This window comes from Thamnophis sirtalis, unplaced genomic scaffold, assembly GCF_051295495.1.
Source record: "Thamnophis sirtalis isolate CommonGarterSnake01/CBP01778 unplaced genomic scaffold, rThaSir2_p1.2 scaffold_8, whole genome shotgun sequence".
Lineage (NCBI taxonomy): Eukaryota > Metazoa > Chordata > Lepidosauria > Squamata > Natricidae > Thamnophis > Thamnophis sirtalis.
In genome coordinates, this window is record NW_028261388.1 from 1,503,362 (window position 1) to 1,522,330 (window position 18,969).

Consider the following 18,969-nt stretch of genomic DNA (forward strand, 5'->3'; position numbering starts at 1 on the left):
CAAACTTTGTAAGCGCCTGAATTGACTAATTGGTTTGCAACTTTTCCCCCTCTCTCCTTAGGTCAATGATGGTGAACCTTTTGGGCTCAGTGTGTTAAAGGTTTGGAAAATGAGGAGTCCTTGGTGCTCCCAGCAAGTGCATAGCCCTCTCATGTGCCCTCTGGAGAACCTGGAGACTGTATGAGAGCACACCCCATTGTTGAAAGGCTTCCACAGTCTTAGGTTTAGGTTTATTGACATTTGTATGCCGCCCACTCCCTAGAGACTCTGGGCGGCATACAAATGTCAATAAGACAAGACACAGACAAGACAAGGGACATATATAAAAATTAAAATAAGAATACAGTCATTAAAATTACACAACATGCATACTGCTTAGAATGGGGCTGGATAATAATCAACAGCCCCAGGCCTGCCAGAACAGCCAGGTCTTAGTGGCTTTACGGAAGGCCGGAAGAGTAGTAAGGGTCCGGATCTCTACAGGGAGATCGTTCCATAGGGCCGGAGCAGCTACAGAGAAGGCCCTCCCCCGGGGAGCCGCCAACCGACATTGACCGGCCGATGGTACCCAGAGGAGGCCCAATCTGTGTGATCTTACTGGTCTCTGGGAGGTAAAATTACACATGAACAGTTTGCTTTCAATAATAGTTGTTATTAGTTGTTGTAAATTATAAGTTGAGGGCTACCGGTTAGATGTTGTAAGTCATAAGTCGAGGACTACCTGTATACTTCTGCCCATAACTTGATGGTTAAGCGAATTCCTCACTTTGGCAAACTCTCCCTGCAGGTCTACTGGGAAAACGGTGCTCAGATCACATCCCCGCACGATAAGGAGATCCTGAAATGCATTGAAGAATGTGTGGAGCCGTGGAACGACTCCTGGAACGAAAATCTGGTGGACTGCAGCCCTCTCACTCGAGACCCCCTGCAAAAAATCTCTGCAAGCTACGTGGAGGACCTGAAAAAAATCTGCTACCACCGGTAAGAAACCCGACCCTATTCGTGGGTGCTCCTGTCAGCGCAGTCCCCTGTTGAAGAGCAGAAATGTAATTTCCAGAGAAGGAAGGTGTATTTACCTGCATTAATGGACACCAAGATTAGATAATATTTTAAGTAATGAATAAAACTGCTCACTGAGTAACAGGAAGTGCCTGGTTTTGCGTTTCCAACACCCTCACTGTATGGTTTGATGACATTTTTAACCCACCTTGATTAGTTTTATGAATAACTTGAGTGTCGGACATACCCAATATGCCTCCCTCCTCCTATTTTTCCCACAACAACAACCCTGTGGGCCGTTTCACGTGGATTCTTCCCTCTGGATAGGACTAACTGCCTGCAGGAGTAGTGAATACCTGTACAGGGCGGGGCATAACCTTTTCCTAGGGGGTCACAGCAACACTTGTAATAACAACACAAATAATTCATACACCATTCGAAAGCCCATCAAAAACTGAGTTTATTGACACGATTTAATAGTCAGTATGACCACCATTAGCCCTTCGAACAGCATTCAAACGAGGTGGATAAGAACACAACAAATCTTCAAACAGTTCCGTTCGATTTTCCAGATTTTTCAACACAGTTTCCAAATTCATTCTCAAAGTTTCAACCGAATATCGATTTTGACCTTGCTCCTGAATCATCAGAGCTTCCACTTCCAATTATCAGTAACCCAATCCGGATGACGTTTCAATTTGTTTGCAATCCATTTTCGATTGATAAACGTCGCTCCAGCATCGCGAGCCTCTCGAAAGGCAATGCATTTTATTCTGTCAATGATCCTTTGTTCTTCCGAATCGAATTTTCCAGCCATTCTTAAAGCAAATTTAACATTTAATAGCTCATTCAATTCAGTTTTTTATGGGCTTTAAAATGAGGTGTCGCGGAAGTTGTAAACTGCTGTCGATCTTGCTGTGACCCCCTAGGAAAAGGTTATGCCCCGCCCTGTAGTTCGGGTGTAGGATGAGGGTGAAGGTTTGTTCGAAGCCCTAGCTGCCCTCTAACGCTTTCTTCCTACTGTTTTCCATTCCAGAGAGCTGAACGCAAAGACCCCCTTGAAGTTTGTGCACACCTCTTTCCACGGGGTGGGGCACGACTACGTGCAGCTGGCTTTCCAGGCCTTCGGCTTCCAGCCCCCCATTCCTGTCCCCGAACAAAAAGACCCCGATCCAGATTTTTCCACCGTCAAATGTCCCAATCCCGAAGAAGGAGAATCGGTGTTGGTAGGTTTTTGTCTCTGCGGTGCTTCTGCGGGTGACAGGAAGGGAGAGGTTGTTGTCTTCCCCAAGTCGATCAGCTGGGATCCACCCTCTGTGATCGGCTCTTTTGAACGTTGACCCTGAATGTTTTTCCAGGAACTGTCTTTGCGGCTGGCGGAGAAAGAGGGAGCGCGAGTGGTCGTGGCTACGGACCCTGATGCGGACAGGCTAGCGGTGGCTGAACAACAGGAAAAGTGAGTGGCTGAGGGTTCCTATGGCTTGGCCTTGCCATGACTCCCTCTTCTGAGTCAAGACCGTCAACCCCCCTCAGGAGAAACTGGCTGGGCTGCTCTCCGTGAGCCTCTGTGAAAGTAACATGTATTTATTTAATTTCTATGCCACCCGTCTCACTATACAGAGTGACTCTGGGCAGCTTATAGTGACAAATACATGTTATAATCAATCAATCAATCAATCAATTAATCAAGTACAGATAGTCCTTCACTTCAACCCCAGCCATTTGTTTAGTGACTGTTTTAAGTTACATCTTCATAAAAAAAAGTGACTTATGGCCATTTTCACACTTAAGATACTTGGGAATTGGCTTATATTTATGACGGTTGCTGTGTCCCAGAGTCACGTGACCACCTTTCGTGACCTTCGGACCAGCAAAGTCAATGGGGAAGCCAGATTTGCTTAACGACCGCACAATTCACTTAACAACTGTGGCAAGAAAGGTCGTAAAATGTGGCAAAACTCACTTAACAACTGTCGCGTAGCAACATAAATTTTGGGCTCAATTGTCATACTACTGTACTAAGAACCTTTAGCAATTCTAATAGGTAGACAGAGTGCCGTATTTTCCACGCGCATTCTGTGTTTAAAGATTTCAGATTTTAAGAAAAAGAACGTAAATGTTACGATTTTTCCTCCCAGTTCTGATTCTGCATATAGATTTGGAGAATTGAAAGCTTCCTGCCCCGAAATATCTTTATCCAATTCTTAAAATGTTCATTGTCAAAAATATACTGTTACAATTTTTAAAATCTTTTAACCAGTGTTAATCTTATGAATTTGAGTTTTCTTATTTCCAGTTTGGTGGGGCTGATTATGTGTGATTTCCTAGAGTGGGGAACCGTCACCCCGTTATGACTTGTGGACTTCAGCTCCCAGAATTCCTGAGCCAGCATGGAATTCTGAGCCATGGCTGGCTCAGGAATTCTGGGAGTTGAAGTCCATGAGTCATTAAAGGGCCATCCTTCCTCGTCCCTATCCCAGAGGGAAGAACTGTGAACTCAACATTGCTATTTAGACCTTAGTGTACAAAGATTTTCAGATGTCCGTACACAATTTTTTTTACATATTATGTATTATAGCAATAGCATTGAGTCTTATATACCGCCCCATAGTGCTTTACAGCACTCTCTGGATGGTTTGCAGTGTAAGCATTATTTGCATCTTGTCCCCAACAATCTAGGTCCTCATTTTACCAACCTTAGAAGGCTGGACGGCTGAGTCAGCCTTGAGCTAGTCAGGATCAAACTCCTGGCTGTGGGCGGAGTTTTCTTGCAATACTTTATTCCAACCACTGCGCCACCAGGGCTCCCTTTTCCAATGTTTATTCCCCAGTATCTGATTGATAACAGAATAACAGAGTTGGAAGGGCCCTTGGAGGAGGTCTTCTAGTGCAGTGTTTTTCAACCTTTTTTGTGCAATGGCACACTTTTTTCATGAAAAAAATCACGAGGCACACCACCATTAGAAAATGTTAAAAAATTTGAACTCTGTGCCTATATTGACTATATATAAAGTAATTTTCCCACGGCACACCTTACACTATGTCACGGCACACTAGTGTGCCGCGGCACAGTGGTTGAAAAACACTGTTCTAGTGCAACCCCTTACTCAAGCAGGAGACCCTGTACCATTTCAGTCAAATGGCTGTCTAGTCTTTTCTTAAAAACCTTCAGTGTTGGAGCATTCATAACTTCTGGGGGAAAGTTGTTCCACTGATTAATTGTTCCCACTGTTAGACAATATCTGCTTTGTTCTAGATTGCTTTTCTCTTCGATGAGTTTCCATTTGCTACCTCTTGTCCTGCCTTCTGGTGCTTTAGAAAATATAAATTAAAACTTTAATAATTGTTTCATAATCTAATTATTTTATTATAAATATTCAGATAAATTTGGATTGGCAACATGATTGTCAGTACTGCAGGCTTGAGCTAATGAGCTTTGTCAAACAAGCTCTACAGTATATCCCATAATGCTTGTTTATATATACATACATACATACTGAAATCACATCGGCTGCCTAAGGAACAAAACCAGACATGCTTTATGGCTCAGTGCAGGTGGAATCAGTACAACTATTGTTCCAGGTCTTCATTTGTCAAACATTTCTTTGTTCGTTAAGTTCTATTTCTGCACTTACACATTCTTTGTTGAATACGGTACACCTTGTTCTGATTATTCTTAATCTCATTTCCAATACTAACATGCCGGAATTTGCTGTGAACACGTCTTGGACCCATTTCTACCTTTAATACAACAGTGCTTGTTTTCATTAAGCTCTCCAAATTCTTAGTGATCCTTTAAGAATTTTTAGCTGTCCTTTGTTGCATTAGACAAGTGTCAAGAGCCCTCCTAGCCGTTGCTATAAAGTAACTTCTTAACATTTGTTCCAGAATGGTTTTGTTCATACAGTTTCTTAAACTAGATCACGTGATGTTGGTGCACAACATGGTTAACTTTAACCCTGTTTGTTGTTTCGTGACATGTTATGAAGAGCTCGCTTGAGAAATTGCCATCTGTGGCTCCAGAAAATGGCTTAATTTAGAACAGGTGGTCCTCAACACACAACCATCTTTTCAACTGAAAAAAATGATTTACAACTGCCACCCAAGCTTATGTGATCAAAATTTGGCCCTTGACAACTCGGTCACATGCTTGCAGCACACAAACCCAATGAAAGCTGAATTTGCTTAACAACCGTGTGAGTCACTTAATGCCTGCAGTGATTCCCTTAACAATCGTGGCAGAAAAAGTCATAAATCGGGCGCAGCTCACTTAACCGCCTTGTTAACGACCTTAACAATGGAAATTCAGGCACAAATTCTGGTCTTAAGTCGAGGACCACCCCGTAACCTGATTAAGCCTTTAATCTTGTCTCATTTTTTTCCCTTCAGTGGCCGCTGGAAAGTCTTCACCGGCAACGAGCTGGCCGCCTTGTTTGGCTGGTGGATGTTCAAATGTTGGAAGGAAAATTGTCCCAAGGAAGCCGACGTGAAGAAAGTTTACATGTTGGCCACCACTGTCTCCTCCAAAATCCTGCGGGCCATCGCTCTCAAGGAAGGGTTTAATTTTGAAGTGAGTGCTGTGCGAAGGCCTCCTTTTGGTGCCATGCTCCAGGTGGTCTCGGGCCTCCAGGAGGAAGTCTTGAGATGTTCTGAGGAGGAGGAAGAGGATCACTCAGTCCTGATCGCTTCCCATCCTTACAAACACAGGTTTCCTCCCACGCTGGTTCCAAGCAGAGGCTTTTTTCAAGCATCTTTTTTTTTCCGGGGTGCCTGGAGAATGTCTGCCTGTGAGCAGGCACTGGCCACATGTGCTATGAGCAAGTGTCCTCACAGCTGCCATGGATTGTGGCCCTCAAGCCCCAGAGGTTTCCGACACAGGTTCAGTTTTGTATGCAGATAGGTAGTCCTCAACTTTCAACCGTTTGCTTAATGACTGTTCAAAGTCACAGCGGCACTGAAAAGAGTGTCTGACTGTTTTTCACCCATGGTCACATGATCAGAGGGTTGGCAACTGGCTCATATTTATGACAGTTGCTGTTTCCTTTTGCGACCTTCTGACAAACGAAGTCAATGGGGAAGCCAGATTGACTTAACCACCGTGTTACTAAGTTAACAAGAGCCGAGGTGGCGCTGTGGTTAAATGCAGCACTGCAGGCTACTTCAGCTGACTGCAGTTCTGCAGTTCGGCTGTTCAAATCTCACCGGCTCAGGGTTGACTCAGCCTTCCATCCTTCCGAGGTGGGTGAAATGAGGATCCGGATTGTTGTTGGGGGCGATATGCTGACTCTGTAAACCGCTTAGAGAGGGCTGAAAGCCCTATGAAGCGGTATATAAGTCTAAACTGCTATTGCTATTGCTAAATGCAGCACTGCAGGCTACTTCAGCTGACTGTTATCTGCAGTTCAGTGGTTCAAATCTCACCGGCTCAGGGTTGACTCAGCCTTCCATCCTTCCGAGGTGGGTAAAATGAGGACCCGGATTGTTGGGGGCGATATGCTGACTCTGTAAACCGCTTAGAGAGGGCTGAACGCCCTATGAAGCGGTATATAAGTCTAAACTGCTATTGCTATTGCTAAATGCAGCACTGCAGGCTACTTCAGCTGACTGTTATCTGCAGTTCAGTGGTTCAAATCTCACCGGCTCAGGGTTGACTCAGCCTTCCATCCTTCCGAGGTGGGTAAAATGAGGACCCGGATTGTTGGGGGCGATATGCTGACTCTGTAAACCGCTTAGAGAGGGCTGAAAGCCCTATGAAGCGGTATATAAGTCTAAACTGCTATTGCTACTGCTAACTGCACCGAGATTCATTTATCAACAGTGGCAAGGAAGATCGTAAAAGAGGGCCGTACTCACTTAAAAACAGCTGCCTCACTTAACATAAGTTGTGGATTCCATTGTGGTCGTAAGTCGAAGACTGGCTCTGTTTATTTGGCGGGAGGGGGCCTGGCTGAACTCAGTGGGATTTACTCTCAAGTAAATATACATTTCCAGAGTTTGAGGTTGCATATAAATCTGATAAATTCAGGTAGTCCTGGACTTATAACAAACAGTCCGTGTTGTGACCATTCAAAGTTATGACGCTGAAAAAAGTGACTAATGGCTGTTTTTTACACTTACAGCATCCCTGTGGTCACATGATCAAAAGTCAGACGCTTGGCAACTGTCTTGTGTATTTACGAATGTTGCCGTGTCCTGGGGTCACGTGATCCTCTTTTGTGACCTTTTGAGAAGGGGGGGGAGCCAGATTCACTTAACTAACTTAACCACTGCAGAATTCATTTTAACAACCCCAGCAAGGAAAAGTCACAAAGGGGGGCAAAGTTCACTTAACAACCGTCTTGCTTTTGCAGCAGAAATTTTGGGCAAGGTCTGGTGGACCGAATCCCTCGGTGAAATCTGCTCACAGCTGAGCGTGAGCCACCAATGCGGCTCTTCTGAAAGAAGCATCTCCTTGTCTCATTTCAGGAGACCCTCCCTGGCTTCAAATCGATCGGCAGCAGGGTGAAAGATCTGGTGGACAGCGGCAAAGAAGTCCTTTTTGCCTTCGAAGAATCCATTGGTAAGCATGGGAAGCCTTGGCCGGATGCGGCGTCTTCCTCATCCAGAGGAAATACCATAGTTTTCGGAGTATAAGACATACCTTTTCCCTCCAACAAGAGGCTGAAAATCTGGGTGCGTCTTATACATAGAATACAGTGGTTTTTTTGCCTCATGAAGCCCCGCCCCTTCACCAAAATGACCATGCATACCCTTATGGAAGCTTTCAGAGAGCTGCTGGGGGCTGGGGAGGGCAGAAATGAGCAAAAAAATGCTTCCCCCCCCACAGCACTCTATAAGCCTCTGTAAGGCTATGTGCTCTCTCTCTCTCTCTCTCTCTCTCTCTCCCTCCCTCCCTCCCTCCCTCCCTCTATTTACCTACCTACCTACTCTCTCTCCCTACCTACTTACTGTGTTTCTCTCTCTCTCTATCCCTCTACCTACCTACCTACTCACTCGCTCTCTCTCCCTACCTACTGTATTTCTCTCTCTACCTACTTACCTACCTACACTCCCTACCTACCTACCTACTGTATTTCTCTCTACCTACCTACCTACCTACTCTCTCTCCCTACCTACCTACCTACCTACCATATTTCTCTCTATCTCTATCCCTCTACCTACCTACCTACTCTCTCTCCCTACCTACCTACCTACTGTATTTCTCTCTCTACCTACTTACTTACCTACCTACTCTCTCTCCCTACCTACCTACTGTATTTCTCTCTCTCTCCCTACCTATTGTATCTCCCTCCCTCCCTCCCTACTGCATTTCTCTCTATCTTTATCCCTCTACCTACCTATTGTCTCTCCCTCCCTACCTACTGTATTTCTCTCTATCTCTATCCCTCTACCTACCTACCTACTCTCTCCCCCTACCTATCTACTGTATTTCTCTCTCTATCCCTCTATTTACCTACCTACTTTTTTAAAAAATTGCCTCTTCAAAACCTTGGTGCATCTTATACTCCGAAAAATACGGTAACTTAAAGGAATTTCTCCTGGTATTTTAAATCCCAAACTAGAACCTTTCATTTATTTAGTCAATAAATATGTTCTTATGAATGCTCAGTGATACCTTTGGATGTGTTTCATCTAAAAATTATTCCATCTTGGCAGAACTATTGGGAAAGTCTGTCTCTCTTCGTTTCATTCCTGGTTTGGGATGACAGTGACATCTCAGCCAGAAAGAATGGAAATGCAGGCTTATAATTTATTTATTTATTCACTCATTCAGTTTCTATAGTCGCCCATCTTGGCACATGACTCTGGACTGATCAATTAAATCTGTCAGGACTGCCAAACGGCTATGCCTTTGAGGGGGTGAGGGTGGGATAAGGAGAGGGTCAGCATGAGGAATGAAATCATCATTTCATTTCATGAGCCGTGGTGGCGCAGTGGTTAGAATGCAGTCCTGCAGGCCACTTCTTATGCCTGCCAGCTGCCTGCAATTTGGCAGATCGAATCTCACCAGGTTCAAGATTGACTCCGTCCTTCCGAGGTAGGTAAAATGAGGATTGTTGGGGGCCAATAGGCTGACTCTGTAAACCGCTTCGTGAGTGCTAGAAAGCACTGGAAAGCAGTATATAAGTCTGAGGGTTATTGCTTTCCTGCCATCCCATGAGAGCCACTGGCTGTTCCAAGCTCACACGAAGGAATGCAGAACCATCCAGCCTGCAAAAATGGAATGTTACCCAAACAATTTGTTAGGTTGATAAACGGTGGTGGTGGTGGAGGGTGGAGGAGAACAAGGGAAAAGTTAACCCTACACTTTGGGTGCAAAAGCCTCAAATCCAGCCTTGCTTCTTCTGTAACCAACTTAGTAAAGTATACTTTTGGCTAACTACAGGGCCGAGAGTCTTTCTTTTTCTAACTGACCAAGTTGGGATGGCTGATAAAAATCAGTAAAAATGAAAACCATGGAAATGATACCAGAATTCTGCTAGCCCTCTTTTTTTTTTTAAAGCCACTGCTTATTTATAGCAGTGTTTCTCAACCTTGGCAACTTGAAGACGTCTGGACTTCAACTCCCAGAATTCCCCAGCCAGCATTCGCTGGCTGGGGAATTCTGGGAGTTGAAGTCCAGACGTCTTCAAGTTGCCAAGGTTGAGAAACACTGATTTATAGGGTTTGATTTTTGAAGCTTTGAGTGCTGCTATTGTCTATAAACTGCTGTCCTTTGAACGGGATATGTTTGGTTCTCAGGCTTCATGTGCGGCACGTCTGTGCTGGACAAAGATGGCGTCAGCGCTGCCGTGGTCATGGCAGAAATGGCTGCCTGGCTGGACACCAAGGGCCAAAGGCTGGCCCATCAGCTGACGGAGATCTATAAAACGTAAGTCCTTGGCTGTCCTGGATTCAAGAAGTGCAAAGGGCAGCAGAGGTAACATTTTTTAAAATTCGGCAGCTGAAACAGATGTTCAGACAGGCCCGCTGCTGTTCTTTGGCAGCTGCCACAGAGATTCTGCCTAGAGGGGATGCCTCTCTGGCCCCCTGGCTGTCCCTGCTTCAGAACAGACCCAGCTTGGAATAGATCCAAAGTCCCAAAGGTGCTTTCTTCCAAAGGGCAACTGTACTTTCAAAGCAAGCGAAATGTTTTCAAAGGAAAAAACCTGAAGAATGTCCTTTTGGTGGGGTGGGCATCTTTGGGACACCCATGACCTGGATGACTGAGAATCTCCATAGACGGTAGATCCAACATGTTTCCTTTTAGCCAATTCTGCCATGTCTTCTCACAGGTATGGCTACCACATTTCAAAAACCTCCTACTTCCTGTGTTACGATCCCCCTACAATCAAAAGGATGTTTGAACGGCTCCGAAACTTCGATATGCCTGACTCTTATCCGACCTCTTGTGGGACGTATGGAATTCTTCACGTCCGGGACGTCACCACTGGCTATGACAGCAGTCAGCTGAAGAAAAAATCGGTACGTTGTTTGCACCTTTTGGTTCAGAGTGGTTGAAGCTCTGTAGTTTTGGCTCTTTCTGGAAAATTTCGCTTCTTTGGAAAAAGGTCTTTTACAACTGTGTTTCATTTTTACGGATGCTCTAAAGAAATGCTTTCTGTTCTATTCATTGTATGTAGGTAGTCTTCCCCTTAACGACCCTTTGAAGATACAGCAGCGTTGAAAAAAAGGACTTAGTCCTCTCACTTACGGCCATTGCAGGCTCCCCATGGTCACATGATTAAAATTAGGGTGCTTGTCAGCCTGCGTGTGTTTGTGACGGTCGCAGCCTCCTGGGGGTCCCCATTTGTGACCTTCCCATCCGGCTTCCGACAAGCAAAATCAATAAGAGAAGCTGCATTTGCTTAATGACTGCATGGCCCACTCAAGAACAGCAGTGATTTGCTTACCAGTGGTGGCAAAAAAGCTTGTAAAATTGGATGCGACTCACTTAACAGCTGCCTTGCTGAGCAGTGGAAATTGACCCAATGGAGTTCATAAGATGAGGTCCCCTGCATTGCAAGTCAGAGGGATATGTGCCTGAGCTTATATCCTGCTTTGAAACACACAAGTCACGTATCGTCCTGCTGCAAAAACTATATATGTAAATCCCAGATTTCTTTGGCAAATCACAAAATTCCAGATTTATTCTCTGCCCACAGAAACTGGTATCAATTTCCTTAAATCAGAGCACAATTACTCCTTGAGTTTGGACTGTAATGGAGCCTTGCCCATTACAGTTGTAAGTCCTGATCGTTGTAAAGTGGATTTTATGACCTTTTTTTTTGTGGCAGGCATTAAGCGAACGCTTAATTAAGCGACCATGGGTTGCAGCAAAGAGCTGTAAATGCAGGCTGGCCACTGAGCACCTGAATTGCGGTCACATGACCACAGCGGGAGCCTCACAGTTGGAAGTTCAAATCTGGGTCATTAAGTACCTGCAGAGAGTTCTGTTGTAACTTTGAAAGTCGCTGAGTCACTGGTCTTAAGTTAGTTGAGGACTACCTGTAAACCTTACTAGCCAGTGTTAAGCCTCCGAAGTTTCCCTAACTCATCTTGCACTTTGAATACACAAAAAGCATCCTATTGAAGTGGACGGCCAGTTTGTTCTAGTGATTTAGCACCCCAGCCTAAAGACCAGGAGACAGTGAGTTCTAGTCCCACCTTAGCCATGAAAGCCAGCTGGGTGACCTGGGGACAACCACCAGGAGACAGTGAGTTCTAGTCCTGCTTTAAGTTGGTTGTGTGGCATTGGATCAATCACCAGGAGACAGTGACTTCTAGTCCTGCCTTAGGCATGAAAGCTGACTTTGGGCCAGTCACCAGGAGATGGTGAGTCCTGTCTTAGGGTGAAAGCCATCTGGGTCCAACTCACCTCACCAAGTGGTTGTGGGGGAAATAGGAGGATGAAGGTATGATGGCCACACACATAATTCACCACCTTGAATTTTTTTGTAAAAAAAAAAACAATAAAGGCAGGATGCAAATAAATAAAAATGTTCTTCCTTCAAAACCCACCCAGTTCAGATTCTGCACAGACCAAGATAGGATGAATACCTTTTTTAGAGAGAGGTGGTGATTTCTGGTGCTTTTCCTGTTGTGTCAGGTGCTGCCCGTGAGCAAAAACAGCCAGATGATCACCTTCACCTTTCAAAATGGCTGCGTGGCCACTCTCCGGACCAGTGGAACCGAACCAAAGATCAAATACTATGCTGAGATGTGTGCGCCGCCAGGGCAGAGGTGGGGAAACTCTTTCCTGTGAACCAGGGGTATCCAAACTTGGGAACCTATGGACTTCAACTCCCAGAATACCCCAACCAGCCATGCTGGCTGGGGAATTCTGGGAGTTGAAGTCCACAAGTCTTAAAAGTTCCCAAGTTTGGACCCCACCTGCTGTAAACCAAGCCTGATTCCTGGGAGGCTTTAAGCCAAGTTGGAGGGAGTGGGGTAGAGGACAGGGGAAATGGCCTTGAAGGACAGGAGGAAGTTCCACCCCCAAAGCAATGGTCAGATAAACGGGGCTTGAGCCTTGGCTGGGAAAGTAACGTGACTAAGACAAACCCTTCCCTGGTTCACATAAAAGTAAAGTGAGGGAGGGGGAGGAAGCCCACTCAGACGTTTCTCTAGCTTTACCATAAAAGAAGTCCTGAGCTCTCTGGTTTCCTACTCTAGACTTCCTTGTAGAGGGACAACCGTTATTTCTGATTTTGGAAGGGCTTCCTCTATGGATGCATAGGGCAGCGTATTTTGCCTTTCCCCTCTCAGCTTCCCAGTATCCCAACAAGGAGGTTATGGCTCTGCTGCAGTGGCAGATGGGAAGCCTGTTGTGGTCTCCTCCTCCCCCCGCCCCTCAAACTCCACTCCCTTCTAGCACCGCTGAGGTTACCTGGTTGGGTAATAAAATGTCTACAAGAACACAGCCAGGCTCAGAGATCACCAAGCACCCCACAGTTCAACCCTGAGCTACAATCATTGTCTTCTGTTGAAGAGAATATCCTGTACTCTTTTCCGTTGTCCAGCCAGCAGCCCTCTCTCCCCTAACTTGATAGCCAAGACTTTTGGAGGCGAGGAGCCGCACGTGGGTTGCCTGTGGGTTTGGGGTTTTAAGAACGAACCTTCCGGTTTGGATGGGTGATGGCTTTCCAACTTTGTTTTCCTTGCTCTTTAGCGATGTCACCTTGTTGGAAGAGGACCTCACGAAGCTCATCGGAGCCCTGGTGGAGCACTTTCTGGAGCCCAGCAAGAACCAACTCACCTGGCGCTGTGTGTAGCAGCCGCCACCCCCCCTCCCCTCCCTCCGGCCTTGGCTGTCGTCGACGTTATTCCTTGCACCGTGTCCTGCGGAATTCAGGAACCAAGAGGAAAGCCTCCTCTCCTTGCATTCATTTCATAGGTGTCTGTGAGTGTTTGCTGTGTGAGGTCTCCGTGTCCCTTAGCCAGCGTCCCGAAGCAGTAACATTTTGTCAGCTTAGTGTACCAAGTAGTAAACTGCTTTGAAGCTGGCCAGAGATGCCCTCAAAGAGAGTCAGAACCTGTGGGGGAGGGTCTCTGGCATCATTTCCCCTCCTTCCCCTCCCCACAGCACAGATCAGCTCTCTAAATTCTGTGCTCTACAGAGATCCTTCCGGAGCTGGGAAACAGCTAGATTGCAAAAGAATAATTGTGTGAAGTCTGGGGGGAAAAAAAGGTTCTGCTTCTACATCGTTAGCTAGAATATTGGTATTATCTTTACTGTGTTATCAAGTCTTAATTTTTCCAGGGGTTTTTGTTTGTTTGTTTTCTAGCTCATGCTGTGGCATTCAGTAGTCCTAGGAATTCCAGCTGTTTTCCAATCTCCTTTAGATGGTGTGGCTGGGTGGCAATTTCATCCCTTCTGACAATTTTGCTTCTTGACATCAACTGAGCTGTTAACCAGTCAAGACGGGCTAAATCATCTGAGGTTTTGCTCTATTCTGCGTTCTTCTGCATGTTGTTGAGCTAGACTCAGGTGAACAGAATATCAGCTATTTTAGAATAGCTGATAGGGGCAGTGTCAGATTCACCTCTGAACGCCCTGCTTATGAAAAAGAAAAATTTTCACATGAGTCTCATCATGCACAGAGACTCCCTTAATTTGCAAAAATAATCAGTCCTATTTAAACTGTAGAGGTTGGAAGAGACCTGCAAGCAGAGCTTGTTAATTACTTGCCAGAACAAAGGAGGTTTATTGATGCTGTGATGAAGGCTACATCTCTCTCCAAGTATTTATGTTAACAAATGCTGGCTTGCAAGGTTGAACTTCAGATGGTAAACATGGTGGACCAGTGTTTCTCAGCCTTGGCTGCTTGAAGACGGGTGGACCTCAACTATTGGTAGCTGTGCTGGCTGGGGAATTCTGGGAGTTGAAGTCCACCCCTCTTCCAGCAGCCAGGGTTGAGAATCACAGTTGTAAGACAATCTTGATGTTCAGAAGGTAACATTTTTCAAGGAAAGGGATTCTCCTTGGGATATTTTGTCTTGACTAAGATACCCTAGGAAAATGCAGTAGGGTGGAAAACTGCATCCAATTGTGTATCGGCCTGCCTCTTCCCAATTTCCAAATGCCACGTTGGCTAGGAGGCCTGTAAATTAAAGTCCAGGTTCTCTCCAGGATACCAAATGAAGGAGATGCATTAGGTAAATTATAGAATATACCCAGTTTGGTGCATTTTTCCATCCACTGTGCTAAGCTGTAGCCCGGGACATCCATGGAAAGCAGAATGAGAACACGTGGGAAGGTTGGCCTCACCGCAGGGCAGAATCTTTGGCATGGATCATTGAGCCCACAGCTGCTTCCCTCCGTGTAGCTGCATAGACCTCGGGCCTTCTAGGTGGCAGAGGTCCGATGGAGGACTTAACTACAAAGCCTCTTGATAGTACAACACGCAGGATGTTCCCAGTCCTCTTCCTGGAAGAGAACTGAGGGTGTAGCTTTGGTGTAAGGTCAAATTGGAAGCACAGAAGTCCGATGCAGCTGCCAGGGCTACGTGGTAGGAATGAATCTATACATGGATTCCACAGCATTCATTGTCATTCTCATTTCTAGCTTCCAGGCAAGATAATCTCAAGAATGATGATTAATTTAATTTTAGGAAAATGGAAAAAAATGGGTCTAAAGGACGCCCCAGGGGGCTGTTGTGTAACTGTATGAAAATTTCTGCAGTCACAGGAGCGAAGCAAAGCGTTTTGCACATGGAAAGCACATTGCAGGGATTTTGAGGAACTCTCTGTACAGCAGATTTAAGCTTCCATTGATACAACCTAGAGCCAGATTTATTGCCTTCCTGGGATAAATTATTTATTCTTTGAAATATGGGAAGTGTTAACTCTAGGTCATTCACTCCACGGGCTTTACAGGCGTTTCCAAAGTTTGAAGCTGTGCAATAGATATTCTTGATATATTTCGTCTTCAATTTACATGCAATATTTATTTATTTATTTCGCTTTTATTTAAAGCTTTAAGTACTTCCAGGTTTTCTATACTTTTGAGTGACTGTTAAGAAATGTTGTTTTTTTTTAAAAAAAAAAATACGCTGTTGTTTTTTCTTTTTGTTTTCTGTATATTTGCAAGTGCTCCTATTCTAGTGAAGGAAGCCTAATTTATGTGGTTGAAACCTTTCCTGGAAACTGTGGATAAAATACGCTTGCTTGAGATCTATAGCCTGATTTAAAATGCCGTCAGAAAACAAGAGGAAGGAGAACACAATGCTTTGAGACTTTTTTTTCCCCGCACTTTGTTCTAATTTTGGCAAAGAACAACCTTGCTTTGGAACAAACACGGAAAAAAACAAAATTGTTTCTTTTTAGTTGGCCTGCGGTCTTTAGAAACGTCTCCTCGGGACAGAAGATTAAAACTTCCAAGTTTATATAATAGGGAACTTATTTAAGCACAAATAGAAAAAAAAAACCATCAAAATTTCCCAGTGCATATAAATAGAGATAAGGAATCTCGAATAATTGAAGCACACTGGAATAGATAATAATGCCTTTTGTGGGCGAGGAAGAGAATGTGGTCGATGCTCTTAAGGAAGTGCCCCACAAAACAGCGTAACATATTTGTTTGAAGCACCTTGCTCCTCAAAATCAGTCAGATAATGTTGGGAAAATATATTATTCCTCCCTCGTTTTGGCTATCCGGGAAACTTAGAACAGCGTTTCTCAACCTTGTCAACTTGAAGATGTCTGGACTTCAACTCCCAGAATTCCCCAGCCAGCGAATGCTGGCTGGGGAATTCTGGGAGTTGAAGTCCAGACATCTTCAAGTTGACAAGGTTGAAAAACACTGACTTAGAAGAGCAGCCAGCCTTTCATTTGGGAGTCCCTGATTCCTTGCTTCAAAAACTTAAAAAGAGGAGGATAATCGTTATTTGTAAGACGCCGAGGAAAATGTGTCTTGGTTTACTTAAAAACGCCTCTTCCATTTTATGTGTTCATACAATGAGAATTGACTGTGTCTGTTTTTTTTTTTAACCTTTGCAACTTGTTTTGCCTACACTTTCTTTCCTTTTTGTTTTGCGCTGATAAGGGAATGTTTTCGGCTCAGAGGTGTCCAACCTTGGCACGGCCGTGCTGGCTGGGGAATTCTGGGAGTTGAGGTCCACAAGTCTTGAAGTTGCCAAGGTTGGACACACCCCTGTTGTAGCTCACGAAATTCTCTTGCATGCTTCCTGCTGGTCCACAGGGGATGAAGATGCACCCTTTAAAAACAGAGATACAAAAATGGGGGCTTTGTTCCGCTTTAAGCGGCAGGAAGGCCTCTTGTCCAGCAAGCAAACCAATGTCTTAACCGGTCTTCCTTCTCTCAACTCTGCCGTAAAGTCGGTGGCAGATGCTCTCTTTTGGGACAGGGGAACCAAACGGAAAGTCCCAGCTCTTCCTTGTGAAAAACAGATCCTTTTGGTGCTCTGTTGGCAACTGGAAAGGTTGGTGCCTTTCCTCCTGTTAGTGGTGGCCGGAGAGGGGCTGTGTGGCAACCTCACGGAGGGACGCGTCGAAGGGACCCTGGGGCTTTTGCCACCTCTGTGGGCAACCCAGATTCTCTCGCACGCCTTTGGCCTCTGCACCAAGGCTGTCCCCAAACCCTTGGGAGGGGTTGGACTCCCCTGAACAAAGAAGCCGTTTGATGTGTGTGTGCGGTGCATGGTGGTGCTGTGGGGCTTCAGAGGGACACCACAGCTGGGATTGGCGCAAGGGTGCAGCCAGAGGCAGCTTGTCTGTGGAGTATGTTTCCATGGCTTAAGGAAGGCAGCATTGCTGCTTCACAAATCACAAGAGAACCTCCTTGAGGTAAGGACCACGGTGGTCATTCACACCCGAGGTTGGAGTTTGGGTAGATCTTTGGGCAGGGATCCCACGGGGTGGTTCTCTGGTTTTGAAGAATCGAGTCGGTCTTGTTGAGAGCTTGGAGAATAGGCGCCTGCCCTCCAGGCCTGGTGACCAGATTCCAGGCGTGGAGCTGGCCTTGAAACCTGGGTTTCAGCCTCTGAGAACGAAGACCTCTCTTGGCCAGAGAAGGAGAAGTTAGACCCCACTCAAGAGGTCCTCTACTGACTCTTGTACAAGAGATGGGTCTTCCTTCATCGTCCCACAGGGGCTTTTTCAAGAGGCAACCGGACTTTCTGGTTTTTCTCAGAAGGCATTTTGCTTCTTCCGTTCTGAGATTCAAGGAGCTTCTTGGAGGAGAAACGAAACGTCTTCAAAGAATAACCAGAAAGTCCAAGTTGCCTCCTGAAAAAACACCTTTGGGACAACCAGGACCTGGATGACGGAGAATAATCTCCATATTCCTTGATGGGCTTCCACCAGAAGCTTGTGGGCCTCGGACCCCAAGGGGCCTTCATGAGAAGCGGCAAGAGACGAGTCCCGTGGCCTCGTGCCCAGAGCCCTTGCTTCTTCACCCAAACACCAAAGCCATGCGAAGCTTCTTCAGGGCCACCTGACCTCTGGCCCAGGGTCAAGGACCCCCACCCCCTCCGCCCTGTGGTGGAACCTCATACCTCGAATCCCGCTTCTGAGTAGCTCAAGTGAGGTGTGTGTAACTTTCCACTACTTAATAGCGGAGGAGATGACATGTCCAGAAATAAGTGGACGCAAAGTTTGCACGCAAGAGCAGAAATGGTCCAGAGTAGACACACACACACACACACACCCCTCCGCTGAACAAGTGTGAATCCTTCCATTGGAATCAATCTTCATTTATTTGAGCTTGGGGAAAAGTGGGAGTAGGTTGGCCTAAAGTTTCCTTCCTCACCCAATTGATCCTGTCGTTTGAGCGTCTCCTGCGTTGCGGGTCTTATTCAGGGGAACCGGTTGGCTTTGTTTGGGGGGGGGTCCGATGGGCCCCTCCGCCCCCCCCTCCCCTTTCCTGCTCTTCAGCTCCGAGAAGCTCCCCGCCATCCTTCCATTTCCACACGTGCTTCCTTACCCAAGAGACGACAATTGCGCTGTGGATGTGGCCTCGAGACTTTGCACTTTCTTCCCTCTCCCTCCCTGCTGTCAGAAGTGTTTTCGTGTCTGGATTTTGATGTCGGTTTGGTTAAAAGTGTTCGGTTAATAAAATGTTACCTTAATAGAGGCAGCGTGCACTGAGCTCTCTCTCTTTTTTGTGGGGGGGGGACTTTGTACGACAAGAGATTCAGAAGAAGTGGGAAAGGAAAAACAACAACACACACAAAAGGTTGTGGCTTTGTGGTTTAACTAGGGAAAGGGGTGGCTGATGGGTCTTTTTAAAGTTCAATTTGCATTTCTACATAGCAGTACTGGAAATCCTATACGCTGTTTCCCCCAAAATAAGACCTCAAGGTTCAAGGTTCATTTTATTTATATGCCGCCCTATTCCCGGAGGGACTCAGGGCGGCGCACAAACCCGAAGAAGGGGAAGAGAAACACAAAGAACTACAACAAAAAGTACAAGGGAATTTAAAAACAACCAACAGCCACACGATTCGAGAGGGGAAGGGAACTCGTCGA

At 45.8% G+C, this 18,969-nt stretch overlaps 1 protein-coding gene across 2 annotated transcripts in view; it reads left to right on the forward strand.

The window, feature by feature from the left end:
* The window catches only part of PGM2L1 (phosphoglucomutase 2 like 1), a 38,802-nt gene extending 20,228 nt beyond the window's left edge, over positions 1–18,574 (forward strand). For both annotated transcript variants that reach the window (XM_087720946.1, XM_087720947.1), the window contains exons 6-14: positions 788–981; positions 2,036–2,225; positions 2,358–2,455; positions 5,389–5,569; positions 7,465–7,558; positions 9,742–9,871; positions 10,275–10,464; positions 12,089–12,222; positions 13,151–18,574. In XM_087720946.1, the coding sequence (XP_087577072.1) occupies positions 788–981; positions 2,036–2,225; positions 2,358–2,455; positions 5,389–5,569; positions 7,465–7,558; positions 9,742–9,871; positions 10,275–10,464; positions 12,089–12,222; positions 13,151–13,253 (1,314 nt within the window). In that variant the 3' untranslated portion in view covers positions 13,254–18,574. The remainder of the gene's footprint in view (positions 1–787; positions 982–2,035; positions 2,226–2,357; positions 2,456–5,388; positions 5,570–7,464; positions 7,559–9,741; positions 9,872–10,274; positions 10,465–12,088; positions 12,223–13,150) is intronic.
* Positions 18,575–18,969: the final 395 nt, after the last annotated feature.